This window comes from Physeter macrocephalus, chromosome 9 (assembly GCF_002837175.3).
Source record: "Physeter macrocephalus isolate SW-GA chromosome 9, ASM283717v5, whole genome shotgun sequence".
Taxonomy (NCBI): Eukaryota; Metazoa; Chordata; class Mammalia; order Artiodactyla; family Physeteridae; genus Physeter; species Physeter macrocephalus.
This window is the reverse complement of record NC_041222.1, coordinates 29,408,852-29,428,527: the sequence shown is the minus strand read 5'-3', so window position 1 is coordinate 29,428,527 and position 19,676 is coordinate 29,408,852. Positions and strand designations below refer to the sequence as shown.

Here is a 19,676-nt window from a genome sequence, read left to right as displayed (position 1 = left end):
GATGCAGGGGACACAGGTTTGTGCCCCGGTCCAGGAGGATCCCACATGGCGCGGAGCGGCTGGGCCCGTGAGCCATGGCCGCTGAGCCTGCGCGTCCAGAGCCTGTGCTCCGCAACGGGAGAGGTCAAAACAGTGAGAGGCCCACGTACTGCAAAAAAAAAAAAAAAAAAAAAAAAAAAAGAGAGAGTAGCCCCGGCTCAGCACAACTAGAGAAAGCCGACACAGCAACAAAGACCCAACGCAGCCAAAAAAAGAAAAAAGAAAAAATCACGCAAAAATACATGTTCCTTATAAAAATTCAAATAGCATGGAAATGTACATGGATAAAAAGTTAAGTTTCTCTTCCTACTTCTTTTGACCTCCTTTGCATTCCCCAGAAATAAACCACTGTTAACTTTCTTGTGTCTTGGTTTAGGCACAAGAAATTTCTTCTCTAGTAATTTATTTTGACAAAATACTCTATGTACTATATATGGTGATAGTATTGTATAAACTAAAGCATATTATCTTGGACATCATTTCATGTTATACTTTAAGATCTATCTTGCTGATCTCAACAGCTGCTTTATATCATAAGTTATCTAAGCAATCCTTTTTTTGTTTTGCAATCCTTTATTGATTGACATGTAGGTTGTTTCCAGTTTTTTTGATATACCACTGTAACTAACAGTTTATCTATGCCCATTTATGAATCTAGGATAAATTCCTTAAAGTAGAATTTAAAGAATAGGTCAAATCTACAAACAATAAATAATGGAGAGGGTGTGGAGAAAAGGGAACCTTCCTACACTGTTGATGGGAAAGAAAATTGGTATAGCCACTATGGAGAACAGTATGGAGGTTCCTTAAAAAACTACAAATAGAACTACCCTATGACCCACCAATCCCACTGCTGGGCATATACCCAGAGAAAACCATAATTCAAAATGACACACGCACCCCAATGTTCATTGCAGCACTATTTACAATAGCCAGGACACGGAAGCAACCTAAATGTCCATCAGTAGAGGAATTGATGAAGAAGGTGTGGTACATGTATACAATGGAATATTACTCAGCCATAAAAAGGAACGAAATTGGGTCATTTGTAGAGATGTGGATGGACCTAGAGAGTGTCATACGGAGTGAAGTAAGTCAGAAAGAAAGAAAAACAAATATCGTATATTAATGCATATATGTGGAATCTAGAAAAACGGTATAGATGATCTTATTTGCAAAGCAGAAATAGAGACACAGACGTAGAGAACAAACAGTATGGATACCAAGGCGGAAAGCAGGACAGATGGGAGGAATTGGGAGATTGGGATTGACATATATACACTACTGATACTATGTATAAGAGATAACTAATGAGAACATACTGCATAAAGCACAGGGAAGTCTACTCTGGGGACCTAAAAGGAAGGAAATCCAAAAAAGAGGGGTATATGTATATATATAGCTGATTCATTTTGCTGTACAGTAGAAGCTAACACAACATTGTAAACCAACTATACTCCAATAAAAATTAATTAAATAAAGAATAGGTCAAAAGGTATGTGCATCGTTACTCTTCCTAGTACTGCCAAGTTGCTTGTGTTAAAAAAAAAAGATTGTATCAGTTTATATTTTTACCAACTATGTCTCAGGTGTCTCTTTTCTAAATATCTTTGCCAACATTTTGTAATTTCCCAATCTTTAAATGTTGGTATCTTGTTTAATTTAATTTAAATTTATTCAGTTTTAATTTTGACTGTTTACTGATATTCATGTATACTATTGTTGTTGCTGCTGTCTTATGATTTCAATCTATTTATATCTTGTACCTTATGGTGATTTGAGCAAAAATGGCATGATTTTCCAGTAAGCTCAGAAATAACTAAACTCAGAGAAACTATTACTTCAGAAAAATAGAAAAGAAGACTTTCTTGTGTGTCTGTAGGCCAAGTTGCAGGTGAAGAGAAAAGCAATTGGAGTTCTTGCTTGTGGCTTAGTTGCTTGTATTCTTAATTCTGTGTTCTCAGCTGTACTAGTCTGGAATGGAGTTTCTGTCTTGTTGAATTGGGAAGGGGGTGGGTGGGGATGGGCCTTGGTTCAAATACAACAGAAATTGGCTATTCTTAAAGTTGTAGTAGATTTTCTTGAATATATGTTTCTTCATTTGCTCTGTGCTCTTAGGACCATTTCTAAAGACTTTAAATGGTATTTTTTAAAAGTATATTCTCTAGGAAGTAGATCTGTGGAGCTCCTCACACTGCCATGCTGGAAGTTGGTCAGTCCACTCCCCATTGCATTTTAAGTAAACATTCCTCTCTTTCAAAACTGCATCACTTGTATTGTGTCATAGGGAGAAGTATACATTTCTATTTAGATTTTGTTTCATCAGGGCACTTGCATAGTTTATTTTGGTATCTCTAGTGTTTGCTTGGCACATAATAGGTACCTAATGAATTTTTTTTTGAATAAATGTTAAGGTAAACTCTCAGATAAGTGTCTTTGTGAGTTAATGTGAGTGTGCTAATAAGCTTTTGTCTCTATGATAACCATGTTTGGGATATAGTTTTTAAAAACTTAAAGGGTCCTTCTTAAGGAAGATTTTGGCTTGCAGCATGCCATATTTCAGCAAAGGAATTTTCCTTTGGATAATTCAGAAACCTCTGAAATATTCTATTAAATTTTATACCATCATCTTTTAAAAATAGTAACTTTTAATTTTTAAAATTATGTTGTAAGTTCAGAAAATACAGGTGTGCAAAAGGACAAAGATTTCTTGTGATCTCACCTACTAGAGATGTTTTTTATGTTATGTTTCTTTTAGTTTTTTTAATACACATATACAGTTTTTCCTATAAAATGGCACTATATGTATTACATTTTAATGTGTTTTATTTACCAATTACATAATTATAATATAAATGTTATATAAAATGTGTTTCAGTGGTTGATTTTATTTTATTGTATGAATGCACAATAATAATAAAAATAACATTTGTTGACCAGTAACTGTGTGCAGTGGGTATATCACTAAGCATTTACAAATGTTACCTCATTTAATCCTCACTTCAATCCTTTGAGTTAGACCCAACTATTATTTCCATTTTAGAGATGAGAAAACAGAGGCAGAAAGTATTTAAATCTTTTGCCTAAGGTCATTTAGATAGTAAGTGGTAAAGCCAGCATTGAAACTCGGATGATTTGGCTCCAGAGCCTGGGCTTTTAATTTAAACTGTAATATATTTAACCACTCCTCTTGTCGGGTACTTAGATTGTTCAAAGTTTGTACTATTATAAATAGTACTGCAATAAACATCCTTGTAGCTCTGTATTTTTCTCCTTAAAACTATTTTGAGGGGTGAGGCAGTAATACATGCACAATGGTTTAAAAAGTTACTCAGGGAAAATTAGGTCTCCCTCACAAATCAGTTATCTTTCTTTCTTATAGGCTACCACAGTTAATACTTTCTTGTATATCTTTCCAGGGGCAGTCTTTGAATCTATAAGCATATATGTAGACCCCCAACCCCTATTAAAAACACAAATAGTAGCATATTCTAACACATTCACTGTCCCTTGCTGTTTTCTACTTAACAATGTATCTTGGTGAATTTGTTCTACATCAGAACTTATATAGACTGCAGCAGAGCAGCTCTTCCTCCCCTCTCACTTCTTTTCAACAAGTGCAAAGTAACCCATTTTATGGCCGAGGAGTGCTGTACAAATTAGGTAGTAAATTACTTGAAGGTTTTATTATAAGACTTTGAAATATTGCCACCAATTGCTGAAGAGAGGTTTGAGAGGAAGGAGGTGAAATTTTGGATAGGAGGGACAAAGGAGAAAGGACTGTATTTGATTCCTTCATGTGGACTACTAAAAAGTGTACCTGTTTAGGGCTTCACTGGTGGCGCAGTGGTTGCGCGTCCGCCTGCCAATGCAGGAGAACCAGGTTCGCGCCCCGGTCTGGGAGGATCCCACATGTCGCGGAGCGGCTGGGCCCGTGAGCCATGGCCGCTGAGCCTGCGCGTCTGGAGCCTGTGCTCTGCAACGGGAGAGGCCACGGCAGGGGGAGGCCCACCTACCACAAAAAAAAAAAAAAAAAAAAAAGTGTACCTGTTTAAATGTCACCAAAGTTGACCGGATCCATATTTTGTCTCAGTGTTTCTCTTTTGTGCTGAATATATGGGTACGTTTGATTTTTTAATTTTAATTTTATTTCTTTCTTTTTGTCTGCGTTGGGTCTTCATTGTTGCGCGCGGGCTTTCTCTACTTGCAACGAGCGGGAGCTACTCTTCCTTGCGGTGCGCGGGCTTCTCATTGCGGTGGCTTTGCTTGTTGCGAAGCACAGGCTCTAGGCGTGCGGGCTTCAGTAGTTGTAGCACACGGGCTTCAGTAGTTGTGACGCACAGGCTTAGTTGTTCCGCGGCATGTGGGATCTTCCCGGACCAGGGCTCGAACCTGTGTCCCCTGCACTGGCAGGTAGATTCTTAACCACTGCACCACCAGGGAAGCCCACATTTGATGTTTTTAAAAGATGTTTCATTTTTTTGGAAGTTGTTATAGTCCATCTTAAATATATACAATGAGGGTATGTGTACCATTTTTCTTTACTCTTTTTTTATTGTGGTAAAATACATGTAACATAAAATTAACTATCTCAACCATTTAAAATATACAGTTCAGTGGTATGAATACATTCATAACGCTGTGCAACCATCACCACTATTCATATCCATGGCTTTTTTCATCTTGCAAAACTGAAACTCTATACCCATTAAGCAATAACTCCCCATTCCCCTCTGCCCCCAGCCCCTGGCAACCACCATTCTACTTTCTATCTCCAATTTTGACTACTCTAAGTACGTCATTTAATTGGAATCATACAATATTTGGTTTTTTTGTGACTGGCTTATTTCACTTAGCATAATATCCTCAAGGTTCATCTATGCTGTAGCATATGTCAAAATTTCCTCCCTTTTTAAGACTGAATAATATTCCCTAGTATGTATATATCACATTTTGCTTATCTATTCATTCATTGATGGACGCTTAGGTTGCTTCCACATTTTAGCTATTATGAATAATGCTGTGAACATGGGTATGCAAATATCTCTTTGAGATTCTGCTTTCAGTTCTTTTGGGTACATACCCAGAAGTGGAATTTCTGGATCATATGGTAATTCTATCTTTAATTTTTTGAAGAATCGCCATACTGTTCTCCATAGTAGCTGTACCATTTTACACTCCCACCAACAAGGGTTCCAATTTCTCCACATCATCGCCAACACTTGTTATTTTGGGTTTTTTTTCCCTGTTTTGTTGATAGTAGCCATCCCAATGGGTGTGAAGTGGTATCTCATTGTAGTTTTGACTTGTATTTCCCTAATGATTGAGCATCTTTTTATGTGCTTTTTGGGTATTTTTATATCTTCTTTGGAGAAACATCTATCAAGTCCTTTGCCCATTTTGGAATTGGGTTTTTGCTATTGTTGAATTTTAGGAGTTCTTTATATATTCTGAGGATTAATCCCTTATCAGATATATGATTTGCAAATATTTTCTCCTATTCTGTGGGTTACCTTTCCATTCTGTTGATACTGTCTTTTGAGGCAGTAAAGCTTTTAATTTTAATGAAGTCTATTTTTTTGTTGTTGTTGCCTGTGCCTTTGGTGTCCTGTCCAAGAAATCACTGCTAAATCCAGTGTTGTGCAGTTTTGGCCCTATGTTTTTTTCTAAGAGTTTTCCAGTTTTGGGTCTTGCATTTAGGTTTTGATCCATTTTGAGTTAATTTTTCTATATGATGTTAAATAAGGGTCCACCTTCATTTTGTGCATGTAGATAGTCAGTTATCCTAGCATCATTTCTTTCTTTTTCTTAAATTAATTTTTATTGTAGTATAGTTGATTTACAATGTTGTGTTAGTTTCTGCTGTACAGCAAAGCGAATCAGTTACACATATACATATATCCACTCTTTTTTAGATTCTTTTCCCATATAGGTCATTACAGATTATTGAGTAGCGTTCCCTGTGCTATATAGTAGGTCCTTATTAGTTATCTATTTTATATATATGTCAATCCCAATGTCGCAATTTATCCCTCCCCCCCCTTAGTAATCGTAAGTTTGTTTTCTACATCTGTGACCCTATTTCTGTTTTGTAAATAGGTTCATTTGTACCATTTTATTTTAGATCCCACATATAAGTGATATCATATATTTGTCTTTCTCTGTCTGACTTACTTCACTCAGTATGACAATCTCTAGGTCCATCCATTTTGCTGCAAATGGCATTATTTCATTCTTTTTTATGGCTGAGTAATATTCCATTGTATATATGTACCGCATCTTCTTTATCCATTCATCTGTCGATGGACATTTAGGTTGCTTCCATGTCCTGGCTATTGTAAATAGTGCTGCCATGAACATTGGGGTGCATATATCTTTTTGAATTATGGTTTTCTCCAGGTATATGCCCAGGCGTGGGATTGCCGGATCATATGGTAGCTCTAGTTTTAGTTTTTTAAGGAACCTCTATACTGTTCTCCATAGTGGCTGTACCAAGTTACTTTCCCACCAACAGTGTAGGAGGGTTCCCTTTTCTCCACACCCTCTCCAGCATTTATTGTTTGTAGATTTCTTAATGATGGCCATTCTGACTGGTGTGAGGTGATACCTCATTGTGGTTTTGATTTGCATTTCTCTAATAATTAGCGATGTTGAGCATCTTTTCATGTGCCTCTTGGCCATCTGTATGTCTTCTTTGGAGAAATGTCTATTTAGATCTTCTGGCCATTTTTTGATCGGGTTGTTTGTTTTTTGATATTGAGCTGCATGAGCTGTTGGTGTATTTTGGAGATTAATCCCTTTTTGTTCACTTCGTTTGCAAATATTTTCTCCCATTCTATGGGTTGTCTTTTCATTTTGTTCATGTCCTGGCTATTGTAAATAGTGCTGCCATGAACATTGGGGTGCATATATCTTTTTGAATTATGGTTTTCTCCAGGTATATGCCCAGGCGTGGGATTGCCGGATCATATGGTAGCTCTAGTTTTAGTTTTTTAAGGAACCTCTATACTGTTCTCCATAGTGGCTGTACCAAGTTACTTTCCCACCAACAGTGTAGGAGGGTTCCCTTTTCTCCACACCCTCTCCAGCATTTATTGTTTGTAGATTTCTTAATGATGGCCATTCTGACTGGTGTGAGGTGATACCTCATTGTGGTTTTGATTTGCATTTCTCTAATAATTAGCGATGTTGAGCATCTTTTCATGTGCCTCTTGGCCATCTGTATGTCTTCTTTGGAGAAATGTCTATTTAGATCTTCTGGCCATTTTTTGATCGGGTTGTTTGTTTTTTGATATTGAGCTGCATGAGCTGTTGGTGTATTTTGGAGATTAATCCCTTTTTGTTCACTTCGTTTGCAAATATTTTCTCCCATTCTATGGGTTGTCTTTTCATTTTGTTTATGGTTTCCTTTGCTGTGAGAGCTTTTAAGTTTCATTAGGTCCCTTTTGTTTATTTTTGTTTTTATTTTCATTATTCTAGGAGGTAGATCAAAAAAGATCTTGCTGTGCCTATGTTTTCTCTCTCTCTTTTTAAAAAAAGTTTATTTTTTTTAAAAATAAGATTTTGTTTATTTTTGAATTTTTAATTGAGGTATACTTGATCCACTATGTTGTGTCAGTTTCAGGTGTATAGCAAAGTAATCCAGTTATAATACACACACATCTGTTTTTTTTTCAGATTCTTTTCCCTCATAGGTTACCACAAAATACTGAGTATAGTTCCCTGTGCTATACAGCAGGTCCCTGTTTTCTGTCCATTTTATATTTAGTAGTGCCAGCACCATTTCTCTTTTAAAAAAAAAAATAAATTTACTTAATTATTTATTTATTTTTGGCTGCGTTGGGTCTTCGTTGCTGCGCACGGGCCTTCTCTAGTTGTGGCGAGTGGGGGCTACTCCTCGTGGTGCACGGGCTTCTCGTTGTTGTGGCTTCTCTTGTTGTGGAGCACGGGCTCTAGGCGCATGGGCTTCAGTAGTTGTGGCACGTGGGCTGAGTAGTTGTGGCTTACGGGCTCTAGAGCGCAGGCTCAGTAGTTGTGGCACACGGGCTTAGTTGCTCCGCAGCATGTGAGATCTTCCCAGACCAGGGCTTGAACCAGTGTCCCCTGAATTGGCAGGCAGATTCTTAACCACTGCGTCACCAGGGAAGTCCTAGCACCATTTCTTGAAAGGACGCTTTTCTCCATTGAATGTTCTTGGTACCCTTGAAAAAAATCATTTGATCATATATGTAAGGGCTTATTTCTGGGCTCTCTAGTCTCTTTTATTGGTCTATATGTCTGTCTTTATGTCAGTAGCATACCGTTTTGATTTACTAAAGCTTTTTAAAAAAATGTATTTATTTTATTTATTTATTTTTGGCTGCTTTGGTTCTTCATTGCCGTGTGTGGCTTTCTCTAGTTGCGGCAGGCAGAGGCTATTCTTCAGTGCGGTGTGCAGGCTTCTCATTGCTGTGGCTTCTGTTGTTGCGGAGCATGGGCTCTAGGCACATGGGCTTCGGTAGTTGTGGCACATGGGCTCAGTAGTTGTGGCTCGCGGGCTCTAGAGCTCAGGCTCAGTAGTAGTGGCGCATGGGCTTAGTTGCTCCGCGGCATGTGGGATCTTCCTGGGCCAGGGCTCGAACCCGTGTCCCCTGCATTGGCAGGCAGATTCTTAACCACTGCACCACCAGGGAAACCCTACTATAGCTTTTTAGTAGGTTTTGAAATAAGGAAGTATGAGTCCTCTAGCTTTGTTCTTCCTTTTCAAGAATATTTTGGGTATTTGGGGTGTGTTGAAATTCCATATGGATGGGGTTTTATATTTCTGTAAAAAAAAATGGGGATTTTTAATAGCAACTGTGTTGAATCTTTCAATCACTTTAGGAGGTATTGACGTCTTAACAATATTAAGTCTTCTGATACATTGGGAATAATAATATATTATTTTGGTTTTTGTGAAGATTCAAGATAATGTTCATGGCAAGAACCAAGCCATCAGTAGAATTAGTCCATCACCACCACCCTTCTAACTTAGATTGTTTGATTGAATAAAGTATTATAAACCTATGATTAAATTATTAACCTGGTAATGTGGTTTCTTCTTTTTTGTGATAGATATCCCAGAGGAGGAAGCCAGATATTGGACCTACAAATTGGAGCAAATCAATGCCTTGGGAACTGACAATGAGGTAGGAACTGTTTTTTACAATGTAAAGAGTATCTTTATAGGACACTTTAAGGGAGAGACCCAGGAACATGTTGAAGAATGAAAGAATTTAAACTGCATTAAAGAAAAAACGTAGCTAGAAGGTTGCCTATTATTAGAAAGATCTATCTGCTTTTTGTTTTCTTCCTATTGTTCCCCAGAAGTGGCTGAATTGGCACTAGTCTGGCTCTAGACTGTTGGGGAGCAAGCTTTTACTAGGGAATCTGTCCTTTTGTTACACAGATGAGCAGAAGCCTTTTTTTTCTGCTTGTTCCCAGATTTTTGGATATGTATCCTTATTGTGTGCTCTTTTTAGGAATGTTTAGACTATTGTATTGCTTAGTCCCACTGTCCTAACTTATTTCCAGAGATGAGTTTTGTGCACAGAATAGAACACAGTCAGCTCAACCTGGGCCAGCAAGAATGGGGAATGTTTTTGTTGGTGGTGGTGGAGGGAAAAGATAAGTTTTTTTTACTTTAGGGCATGTTGGGCTATTAGAAAATTTGTCTGGTAAGCAACCTCATGAGAGAATCTGAAGCTCAGGGTATGATGAGGTCGGGCATAGAGTTTGGATTTATCAACATATTTGTAGCAATTGAATTCATAGGAATAGAAGAGCTCACTCAGGTAAAGTATGTAGAAAGAGTATTGAAGAACAGGGACAAAACCTTGGGAAACATCAAAGGTAGAATCCTGAGAAACAAAAGAGACTGAGAAAGAGCTGCCTGAAAGAGAGAGTAGGAGAACCAGAAAAAGGTTTATGGAACAAAGGAAAAAAAAAGTTTTGAGGCAGAAATTCTTGACAGTGTGAAATATTACCGAGAGCAAAGAAGATGAGTAATGAAGTGGAGCCGTTGGATTTGTCAATTAATGATCAATATCCACAGGTTAGTACAGGAAGCCAAAATGCAGTGATTTGATGAGTGTGTTAGTTTCCCAGGGCTGCCAAAACAAAGTACCACATACTGGTGGCTTACAGCAACATAAATTTATTCTCTCACAGTTCTGGTGGCTAAAATTCTGACATCAGGTGTTGGCGGGATCAGTTCCTTCTGGAGGTTTTGAGGAAGAAGCTGTCCCATGCCTTTCTTCTACTTTCTGGTGCTTCCTAGCAGTCTTTGCTGTTCCTTGGCTTATAGACACATTATTTTGTCTCCACTATCACATGCCTTCCTGGGTTGTGTCTGCCTATCTTCACAATATGTTGTCATCTCTTTTTGTGTCTGTGTTCAAATTTCCATTGATTTTTGTGGGGGCACCAGTCATTGGATTAACTCGATTACATCTGCAGCACATTATTTCAGTCTCTGTCTCCACTATCACATGCCTTCCTGGGTTGTGTCTGCCTATCTTCACAATATGTTGTCATCTCTTTTTGTGTCTGTGTTCAAATTTCCATTGATTTTTGTGGGGGCACCAGTCATTGGATTAACTCGATTACATCTGCAGAGACTCTATTTCCAGATAAGGTCACATTCATAGGTACTGGGGATTAGGATTTCACAACATATCTTTTTATTTTTTTCTGTAGGCAGATTATGTCTTGCCTCACTTTTAGTGTTGTTAAAATTACACAGTGGATTCAACTTGGTGTCAGCCTATTTCATCCATTTTAAAGTGATCCCACAAGCCTTTTACCTAATGGTTTTAGCAACAAATAATAATCATTATTTTATTAGGGTTGCACAATGATGATTTTCTAATTATATCATCTCCTCAATATTTATTATCTATGATTTGTCTGCCTCATCAGCTATTTGTTTCACTTGAAATAAAGTCCGTGCAAGAAAAACATTCTCTTTAGCAATTTTCAAAATAATAAGCTGTTGCATAAGCAGCTTCTCAAGGTGACCAGTGAGTTGTTTTCTTTTTTTTAGTGGCATATTATTATCAATTTATGAATTTTGATATATTTGTGTTTAAATCCATTGCAATCTTTATTCTTTTTGATACTAAACTTGTCTCATCTTTGGTTAGTGGGAGCGTCTTCCTTTCTTTTTTCTACTTTTATCATGAAAAAATTTTAAACAAATATAAAAGTTGAAGGACTAGTAAAATGAAACCTGTACACTTATCTCCAAGATTCAGTGATTATCAAAATTTGGTCATACTCACTGCAAAACCATTTTAAAAACACAATGTAGAATCCTATCTTTTTTTTTCTTCTGGTGTGCAACAGTTCCCATCCACAGCAGCCTCTTGGGTCAAGACTGGCCTAGGGATCTACCACTTGACGGAGTGGAAATGTATCACTATTTATTACTTTTCCTACTCATGGAAAATTAGGTTTTCACTATTATAAATGCATGCTTCAGTGAACATCCCTGACCATGTTTCTCTCTGCTTATGTATGGGAGATTCTCTGGCTATATACCTGGAAATAGAATTGCTTTGTTGTGGAATGTGCCCTGTGTAATGTTACTAGATGTTGCTAAGTTGTTCTCTGAAATAATTATACCAATTTATATTCCAGTTTTTCTGCTGCTCTGTATGCTTACTGATACTTGTTATTGCCAGATTTAAAATTTGTGCTAATCTAATGAGTTTAGAGCTTTATCATTTAAATTTGCATTTGTCTGTTTATTGGTGACATTCATTTAGTCATTTATTCACCAGATAACTTATTGAGCACTATGTACCAGGCCCTGTCGTAGGTGCTTGGTATACATCAGAAGTTAAAACAGAGACCAACGTCCTCTTGGATCAAATAGGAGATAGACAATAAGCAGGAAACGTAATAAATATAGTTAAGCATCAAAAGATGAGAAGTCTTATAGGAGGAAACCCTATTTTCTCTGTGCAGTTTTTACACTTCTTTTGTTAGGTTTATTCCTAATCATTGTGAATGGTATATTTAAAAATTACACTTCCTAATAGGTCATTGCTATCTATATAAGGCAATGCTGCTCAATTTTTTTTTTAATATTCATCTTTTTCACCAACTCTTATTAATTGTACTAGTTTAGAGATTCCTTTGGGTTTTTTAGTTTTTGCATCTTTGAATAATAAGTTTTTATCTCTTTTCAATCCTTATATCTTATTTTTTAAGTGAAATTTTTACATATGTTTTTATTAACAGACTTAAATATTAAGCAGTTTGTAGAGAGGGCTTCCATATCACATCTTACCCGCCCACTCCCCCTAGTTTTCCTTATTAATAACATTTTACATTAGTATGGTACATTTATTACAGTTAATGAGCCATTTATTACAATTATTAGTATGGTACATTTATTACAGTTAATAAATTAAAATCTATTTATTTTGTTTTATTAAATAAAAATCCTCAGTTTTTTTTTCAAATTTCCCTAGTTTTTATTTCATGCGTTTTTTCGGTTCCATTACCCCATAAAGGACACTGGGTTACATTTAGTTGTAATATCTCCTTAAGCTTCTCTTGGCTGTAATATTTTCTCAGACTTTCCTTGTTTTTGATGACCCCTTATTTTTAAAAATTCATTGTGTAAAACATCCTGTGTAATTTTTAATGGTGAAAGTGGGGAAGCCTTGTCTTTTTCCTGACTATAAGGGGAATGCTTATAAATCTTGAAGTATGATATTTGCTGTAGATTTTGACAGGTACCCTTTATCAGATTAAGGAAATTCTATTTTCCTTCTGATTTTCTAAGATATTTTGTCATGAAAAAGTAAGGGATTTTATCAAGATCTTTTCTGCATTGTTTGATCACGTAGTTTTTCTCCTTTAGTCTGTTTGTGTGGTGAATTGCATGAATAGATTTTCAGATATTGAACTGTCCTTTCATTTAAAGTCCTTCTAGTCATGATACATGAAAATTTATATGCCAACATTCATACATATATGTACATATTCACACAGAAATATAAAGACTTATTTATGATAAATGTCATATGATTTAGTTTGGTAATCTAGGATTTTTGCATCTGTATTCATAAATGAGATTGGCCTATAATTTTCCTTACTTGTACTACTTTTATTTTCTTGTACATAGGTATTATGGATTTTTTTCCTTAGCTCTCTTAATATTATTAATTAAGCTCTAGCTGGTCTTCAGCTTTCTGCTTTGTACCTGAAAAAGATTCATTAAATATGTCTGCTGGAAATATCTACTCTCATCTATTAAGTCTGAATTCTTCTAGTTTAATGCTTAAAGTTTTATGATTTAGTCACTGTTGTGCCTCTGTACTGCCTATAAAAATCACCATTGTTTATAATAGTTATTATAACCAAGTCCCTTTGTTACTTTGGAGTGGGTTGTTTAGCCTTTAAGAAGTTTTGACCTTTTTTATGATTGACAGTTTTACTAATACTATTATATTGTTTAAACTGTGCTTGACTTCTGATCCTTCCCCTAAAGGAAGTAGTAATAACACTGTCTACCTCTGATATTTGTATTGTAGTTTGTTTCTTGTAAAGTACTTTATATATAAAAGTATATTTATACACAAAAAGTGTTCTGTATTTTGTATCCAACCACTTGAAATGCCCTTCACCACTAACACCCATGTGTAAACCACCATCAACTTTCATCTGGATAATTGCAATAATTAGTCTTATTTCCCCTCTGGTTGCGTACAGTTCTTCTCACACAGCAGCCAGAGTGATTTTTAAAGTATAATGAAGTCATATCCCTCTGGTGTTTAAAACTTTACATACCTTCTCAATAGACTAGAGTAAAATCTAAACTCTTTACCATGATTACAAACTCTATTCCCCCAGTGCCTGGAACAAGGCCTTGCACATAGTAGGCACTCAAGAAGTATCTGTTGAATGAATGACTCCTTCAGTGTTAGAGAAGCTCTGTCTTGCCCAGAATCTTACAGTTTATTAATAAATGGCAGAGTCAGGATGAAAACTCATATTTGCAACTTATATTTGCAAGTTGCTAGACCAAGTTATGTTTTCCCAATCCTCCAATGGGCTCTGAACCAAGCCATTTTTTCTTCCAGACTCTGTGTACCTGTGTTAATTTGTTTATACCTTTTTCTTTTTGTTTTGCCTTTCCAAATCTTGTCCATCTTCAAGACTTGAACTTAATTTGGGTCCCTTTTATAGAACTTTCTTTTTATGGCTTCAGCATTCTGTTTTTTGGTGGTGATAGTGGTGGGTTGTGTTGGGGAGGTTAGAGTGTAACTGGGAAGGGGACACTAGTAAATACCAGATGTTGTATTGCATGCTTATGTAAGTAATTTCACTTCCCACGTGACCTTGTGAGGGAAGAAGCCTCATCTTTTTAAAGATGGAGAAAACTCAAGTCTCAGAGAGGTTTTCAGTTCCACCACCCAAATGGGGAAATCTGTATATTATTTGAGTTTTCTAAGTCCTCTGAGCTTCTAAGGCTAAGCCTTCTACAGCTGCCTGGTAGAGCTGGAATGGTGCCCAGGGGCCTTGGTCAGAACAGCCTTCCTGCTATCCTGCTTTAGCCTGTTGCATTGGGCCAATGCCATATCTGATAGTCTGGCCTGTATGTCAGGATCACACAGGGAAATCAGCAGCTGGATGATCTGTTTCTGTTTGATAAGAAATTTGACTCCAGTCAAATGCTAAACCTTTTTATAGGTAGCTATAGTTTTTTTGTTGTTGTTTTGTTCTGTTTTGTTTTTCTCCTTCTTCTTTACTTGGGCCTCTTACTATGTTTTTTCTTTTTTTTCTCCTTTCTGCCTCTAGTATTCTAGTCAAGAAGAAAGCCAGAGGAAACCATTGCCTACTGCTGCCGCCCAGTGTTGTAAGTGAGAAACTTGTCTTTGAATCTCTTCTTAATCACAACTTTCTGCCAGTTCTCCAAATGTGGCTTATTTTGAGTTAGGGAGGTTGGAGGTGTGGTATGTATAAACAGGAGATATTCCAGAAATATACCTTATTCAGGCCCATACTGCCAATGGCTATCTGTCCTTTAGCTTTAAGAAGAGATCTTTTGGTTTTGTGTGGCTGTAGGTAGGGCAATGGTACTCTTTTTTCTCCATTTGCCCGCTTTTACCCCTGGAGGAATGATTTCTCCCATTCTGTCTCCATTTATCTGTTATTATCCTTTAAGGCTCAGTTTAAATGTTACCCCCTCTGGGAAATCTTCATGCTGTTTCCTCCTTCTCCACAGTCTAGCTTAGATCTTTCCTCTGCTTCCATAGTACCCTGTACATACATCCATCATATAACCTATCATATATTATAATCTATGTATATTTCTTTGACAAGAAAGCAAAATTTTTAAAGGTATAGAATCTTCCATTTGTATTCCTAGTGTCTGGCTCAATACCTGATACATAGTATAGTAAGCCTCAGTAAAGTTTGATAAACGATTAACTGAGTGAGAGAACTTGTCATTTCTTCTGAGATTAACTTATCCAGACCACACAAATTCCTTCTTGAAATGAGCCGTGCATTGTTGGTATATTGGTATCTTCTCAGCTTCTCTCAGAACAGCTTGAAGAGATACCGAAGGACTGACTTGAAATCAGTTCTCTTTCACTTTTTCAACCTGTGGGGGTGGGTGTGCATATGTTGTGTTTCTTTTGTTTTGCTATAGTGTTTCTGAATCAATGCCAAACTCTTAGCAACTGCAGGTTGATAGTGATGGTGATAGTGCTAGTAGTTATCATAGTAATACTAGTAATAATAAGAACCACAGCAGCTAATGTATTTTGAGGTTTTATGGTATGCCAGATGCTGCTGTAAGAGCTAAAATATACTAACTTATTTAATCTTCACAACAACCCTAAGACAGATTTTACTGTTTTCCTCATTTTTAAGATGAGGAAACTGAGATTGAGTTATTTGCCACAGATCACATAGGTAGTAAGTGGTGAAGTAAATATTCAGATATAGACAATCTGACTGTATAGCCTATGCATTGAACCACTATGTTATACTACTTCCTTCATATTGTTTCTGAAAAGGAAAACCTCCATTCATGGTTTATAAATCCATTGGTTACCTTCCATTCTATTGGCTACTTACTTTCCTGATAAAAGTAAGACCACTGGCAGAGGTCAACACTTTTTCTTTATTTAAAGAAAACCTATTTTTCTTATGACTCATTACTTTTGTTTTTGCCATTTAGGAACTAGGATTTATCAAATATTTAGGGTCATGGGAGACCACAAGAATCTGAATTGAAGACCAAGTTGTGAATTAAAGTCTATAGGTCATTTCCAAAACTCATTGTAATGAGCTAATTTTGAGTTTTTAATCTTTTAAATCTTTTTCCAGGACTGCTAATGAGAAGTGAAATGGAACAATTGAGATTTCTCTTGCCATTCCTTCCTGGGTCCATTTGATGAAATGTAGTTCAAGTAATTAAAGAGCAAATGCCTAGAGGGCAGGAGGAAATAAGAGGCTATAATAATCAGCAACTGTATTAATTCTCTTACATTTTTTATATGTTTACCAGCTAATTTGTTTTTATATGCATAGACTGTTCCTGTCTTTTGACTACTCCCTAATATATATATGTATTTTTTTACCATTTTAAAAATAGATCTTTATTGGACTATAATTGCTTCATAATACCATGTTAGCTTCTGTGGCACAACAAAGTGAATCAACCATATGCACACACATGTCCCCATATCCCCTCCCTCTTGAGCCTCCCTCCCACCCTCCCTATCCCACCCCTCTAGGTGGTCACAAAGCACCGAGCTGATCTCCCTGTGCAATGCAGCTGCTTCCCACTAGTTATCTATTTTACATTTGGTAGTGTATATATGTCAATGCTACTCTCTCACTTCGTCCCAGCTTCTCCTTCCCCACCGTGTCCTCAAGTCCGTTCTCTACGGCTGCATCTTTATTCCTGTCCTGCCCCTAGGTTCATCAGAACCATTTTTCAAAAAAGATCTTGCTGTGGTTTATGTCAAAGGGTGTTTTTCCTATGTTTTCCTCTAAAAGTTTTATACTGTCTGGTCTTATATTTAAGTCTTTAATCCATTTTGAGTTTATTTTTGTGTATGGTGTTAGGTAGTGTTCTAATTTCATTCTTTTACATGTAGCTGTCCAGTTTTCCCAGCACGAGTTTTTGAAAAGGCTGTCTTTCCTCCATTGTATGTTCTTACCTCCTTTGTTGTAAATTAGGTGCCCATTATGTGTATAGGTTTATCTCTGGGCTTTCTATCCTGTTCCATTGATCTGTATTTCTGTTTTTGTGCCAGTACCATACTGTCTTGATTACTGTAGCTTTGTGGTATAGTTTGAAGTCAGGGAGGCTGATTCCTCCAACTCTGTTTTTCTTTCTCAACATTGCATTGGCTATTCGGGGTCTTTTATGTTTCCATACGAACTGTAAGATTTTTTGTTCTAATTCTGTGAAGAATGCCGTTGGTAGTTTGATAGGGATTGCATTGACTCTGTAGATTGCTTTGGGTAGTACAGTCATTTTCACAATATTGATTCTTCCAATCCAAGAACATGGTATATATCTCCATCTGTTTATGTCATCTTTGATCTCTTTCATCAGTGTTTTATAGCTTTCTGAGTACAAGTCTTTTGCCTCCTTAGGCAGGTTTAATCCTAGGTATTTTATTCTTTTTGTTGCAGTGGTAAATGGGAGTGTTTCCTTAATTTCTCTTTCTGATTTTTCGTTGTTGGTGTATAGGAATGCCAGAGATTTCTGTGCATTAATTTTGTATCCTGCAACCTTACCAAATCCACTGATTAGTTCTAGTAGTTTTCTGGTGGCATCTTTAGGATTTTCTATGTATAGTATCATGTCATGTCATCAGCAAATAGGGACAGTTTTACTTCTTCTTTTCCAGTTTGTATTCCTTTTATTTCTTTTTCTTCTCTGATTTCTGTGGCTAGGACTTCCAAAACTATGTTGAATAAGAATGGTGAGAGTGGACATCCTTGTCTTGTTCCTGATCCTAGTGGAAATGCTTTCAGCTTTTCACCATTGAATATGATGCTTGCTGTGGGTTTGTCATATTTGGCCTTTATTATGTTGAGGTAGGTTCTCTCTATGCCCATTTTCTGGAGAGTTTTTATCATAAATAGGTATTGAATTCCTTTTTTCTGGTTTTGGTGTCAGGATGATGGTGGCTTTGTAGAATGAATTTGGGAGTGTTTCTCCCTCTGCAATTTTTTGGAAGAGTTTGAGAAGTATCGGTGTTAGCTCTTCTCTAAATGTTTGATAGAATTCACCTGTGAAGCCATCCGGTCCTGGACTTTTGTTTGTTGGAAGATTTTTAATTACAGTTTCAATTTCAGTGTTTGTGATAGGTCTGTTTATATTTTCTAATTCTTCCTGGTTCAGTCCTGGAAAATTGTACCTTTCCAAGAATTTGTCCATTTCTTCATGGTTGTCCATTTTATTGGCATACAGTTATTTGTAGTAGTCTTTTATAATCCTTTGTATTTCTACAGTGTCAGTTGTGATTTCTCCTCTTTCATTTCTAATTTTATTGATTTGAGTCCTCTCCCTCTTTTTCCTGATGAGTGTGGCTAATGGTTTATCAATTTTGTTTATCTTCTTAAAGAACCAGCTTTTAGTTTTATTGATCTTTGCTATTGTTTTCTTTGTTTCTATTTCATTTATTTCTGCTCTGATCTTTATGATTTCTTTCCTTCTACTGACTTTGGGTTTTCTTTGTTCTTCTTTCTCTAGTTGTTTTAAGTGTAGGTTTAGATTGTTTATTTGAGATTTTTCTTGTTTCTTGAGGTGAGATTGAATTGCTATAAACTTCCCTCTTAGAACTGCTTTTGCTTGGTCTCATAGGTTTTGAGTCATTGTGTTTTCATTGTCATTTGTTTCTATGTATTTTTTTTATTTCTTCAGTGATCTCTTGGTTGTTTAGTAGTGCACTGTTTAGCCTCCATGTATTTGTGTTTTTTGCAGTTTTTTTCCTGTAATTCATTTCCACTCTCATAGCGTTGTGGTCAGAAAAGATGCTTGATACAATTTCAGTTTTTCTTAAATTTTCCAACGCTTGATTTGTGACCCAAGATGTGATCTATCCTGGAGAATGTTCCATGTACATTTGAGAAGGAAGTGTATTCTGACACTTTTGGGTGGAATGTTCTATAAATATCAGTTAGATCTGTCTGGTCTATTGTGTCATTTAAAGCCTGTTTTTCCTTATTTATTTTCTGTTTGGATGATCTGTCCATTGGTGTAAGTGGGGTGTTAAAGTCCCCTACTGTTATTGTGTTACTCTTGATTTCTTCTTTCGTGGTTGTTAGCATTTGCCTTATATATTGAGGTGCTCCTACATTGGGTGCGTAAACATTTATAATTGTTATATCTTCTTCTCAGATTGATCCTTTAATCATTATGTAGTGTCCCTCCTTATCTCTTTATTTTAAAGTCTATTTTATCTGATACGAGAATTGCTATTCCAGCCTTTTTTGATTTCCATTTGCATGGAGTGTCTTTTTCCATCCTGTCACTTTCAGTCTGTATGTTTCCCTAGGTCTGAAGTGGGTCTCTTGTAGACAGCATATATATGGGTCTTGTTTTTGTATCCATTCAGCCAGTCTGTGTCTTT

At 36.5% G+C, this 19,676-nt stretch overlaps 1 protein-coding gene across 3 annotated transcripts in view; it reads left to right on the top strand.

The window, feature by feature from the left end:
- UNC13B (unc-13 homolog B) overlaps positions 1–19,676 on the top strand; it is a 242,061-nt gene that overhangs the window by 77,207 nt on the left and 145,178 nt on the right. For all 3 annotated transcript variants that reach the window (XM_007111577.3, XM_028493840.1, XM_028493841.2), the window contains exons 6-7: positions 9,133–9,206; positions 14,872–14,929. In XM_007111577.3, coding sequence (XP_007111639.1) covers positions 9,133–9,206; positions 14,872–14,929 — 132 coding nt within the window. The remainder of the gene's footprint in view (positions 1–9,132; positions 9,207–14,871; positions 14,930–19,676) is intronic.